The sequence below is a fragment of the Octopus bimaculoides genome, chromosome 26 (assembly GCF_001194135.2).
Source record: "Octopus bimaculoides isolate UCB-OBI-ISO-001 chromosome 26, ASM119413v2, whole genome shotgun sequence".
Taxonomy (NCBI): Eukaryota; Metazoa; Mollusca; class Cephalopoda; order Octopoda; family Octopodidae; genus Octopus; species Octopus bimaculoides.
In genome coordinates this window covers 11,442,128-11,444,768 of record NC_069006.1, presented here as the reverse complement: position 1 = coordinate 11,444,768, position 2,641 = coordinate 11,442,128, and the positions used below count along the sequence as shown (strand labels likewise).

The window sequence follows — 2,641 nt, the reverse complement described above, 5'->3', positions numbered from 1 at the left end:
TTTGTCACCACAACTACATTTTCTACTACTACTACTACCACCACCCCACCATCATCCTACTACTACTACTACTGCCATCACAACCACTGCTTATCACCGATGCAACTACTATTGCTACTGCTACCGTTACTACAACTTCAATCATTACTCTCACTACCACTACCACAACCACTTCTATTATCACCGTAACCATTTCTCTTAGAATCACCACCACACCACCACTACTACTACTACTACTGCTGTCATTACTACAGCTACTACCACTCTCATTACTACTTCAACCATCACCACTGTCGTTATCATTACTTTCACTTCCACTACTACTAGACACAACTTCCCTCCTTCTCCCTGCCAGCTTACCACTCTCACTACCACTTTCTACTACCACCACCCCTCACTTGTTGTAGTAGTAGTGGTAGCAGCTATAGAAGTAGTAGTAGTAGTAGTAGCAGCAGCAGCTTCGTCGTAGGACGTCAGTCAGTGAGGAGTTATCAGTCCTTCAGTGTGTCACAACGCACACATATATCACATAATCACACATATATAAACTCTGATATATACACACACCGCATCACCATGCCTGTTATACTGTATTCAACATCTGTATCAGGATGTAGAGCGGTAAAGCATTTATTTATTTATTTAATTGTCGTGCTTCTTTAAAAAAAAAACAACATTAATTAACATTATTATTATGAAATAATATATTATCCATGAATTCATTGCTAAAAGCTTTGTTCAATGTAAACTAAAATGGCAGGGGTTCAATCCCTACCAATTCAGTTGAGGACCAGCTTTATAATATATTTTTTTGTTTGTTTGAAATTAATCTTTATAAGGCCTGATATTAGATTGTTGTTTGTATTTTAATTATTAAACATTTTATTTTATAATCATTTAAACTTTTTTTGCTTCGATGGTTTTGATTTTTTTTTACTGTATGTGTGGCATAGCAGTTTATTTGTTCTATTTTTGTTTGTTTTGTTTTTGTGTTTCTCCCTTGTTTCAAATCCCGGCTGCATCCTGTTTGTCTTCCATCCTTCTAGGATCGATAAAGATAAATTTAAAATTAGTGTTTGTTTAATAATAATAATAATAATAATAATAATCGTTTCTTCAGTTAAAAACCACCACCACCACTACTACCATCATTGTTATTATTAACAACACACCATCAACACCACCACCACCACCATCATCATTATTAAAGGTGGTGGTCGTTGATGGAATTGATAGACGCCGGGTTTAAAAAAAAAGGCGAAGTAGATAAAAATGTTTGGCAGTAATTTAAAAATTAATCAATTCTACAGAATATTTTGGACCTTTAAGAATAACGGAATCAATAAAGAGTCGTTGTTTTACGGTTTATTCTTCCTTCTAAGACTACCAACTTTTTGCAATTCCGTTCTTTCGATAAAATTATCTGTCAAGTGTTGACGTTGATATATAACGGACGACTGTAATATTCTTCCTTTTTCTCCAAAATTCTATTCCTTAACGCTTCTCTTAGAAACCATTAAATTATCATTGAGTTTGCAAAATCGTCAGAGCATCGGATAAAGATGCCTTGCATGATATTCCTTTCGGCTCTTTACGTTCTGAGTTCAAATCCTTCTTGGGTCGGCTTAACCTTTCATCCTATCGGGGAGTGGGGGGTCGATAAAATAGAGAACCCATCAAGTACTGAAGTAGATAATATCAATTATCCCCTCCCCAGAAATTGCTGGCCTTGTGCCAAAATTTGGAACCAATATTATTCTTTCTCGTTCGATATTTTATGTTCCCCCTTCCACATTTAATGTTAATTTCTTTGCATTGTCCCTGTTCTTCAGTCGATGACACTCTGGCAAATAAAAGAAATAATAATAGCAATATGATAATAATAATAATAATAATAATAACTATTATTATTATTATTTTATAGTTATCGTTGGTTATTATGGAACGTGGTTAGAGAGGAAAGATTCGCAGACTTGTGCCTGGCAAAGATTCTTTGTGCTACTTGTTCCGACTCTTTACGTTCTGAGTTCAAACCTAGCTAAGGTCCAACTTTGCCGTTCATTCCTCTGGTGGTCGATAAAATAAAGTACCAGTCAAACATTGCGGTCGATCGATGTTATCGACTGACCACAGCCTCTCAAAACAATTGGCCTTGTGCCAAAATTAGATTATTATTATTTTCTTCCTCTTCGATTTTTCGGTCCATTTCCACCTTACACATTTTATGTTAATTTCTTCGTAACGTCTCACCTCTTTCAGTCGTCGCCTTTGTAGTTTATGAAAGAAATAATTATAATAATGGTAATAATAATAACAATTATTACCATTATTATTATTACAGAACGTTGTTAGGGCGATCTTTGGTTTTTAGGTCCACGGAATACATCAGAAGTATTAGCAGTCAGTTCGAAACCTTACTGTCTTGCTGGCCCGTGTTCGAATTTCGTTGAGAGCCGGTCGATTTAACTTCTTACGTTTAAACAAGCTTCTGCCAAAGTAATTGCTGGGTGTGATTGTCTTGAAAATCAATTAACGAAGCTAAAAATATATATAAAAAAAGGTGGGGTGGGTGAGGGAAGTTATAAATAAAAACTAAATAATCATCCAGCCCCGAGGGAATTATTTAACCAACAGCAAAATA

General features: G+C 35.3%; 1 protein-coding gene across 1 annotated transcript in view; it reads left to right on the top strand.

Annotated features, from left to right (window-relative positions):
* The first annotated feature begins 408 nt into the window (after positions 1-408).
* LOC106882359 (SH3 domain-binding glutamic acid-rich-like protein 3) overlaps positions 409-2,641 on the top strand; it is a 37,371-nt gene continuing 35,138 nt past the window's right edge. The window contains exon 1 of the mRNA XM_014933013.2: positions 409-621. Coding sequence (XP_014788499.1) covers positions 577-621 — 45 coding nt within the window. The 5' untranslated portion in view covers positions 409-576. The remainder of the gene's footprint in view (positions 622-2,641) is intronic.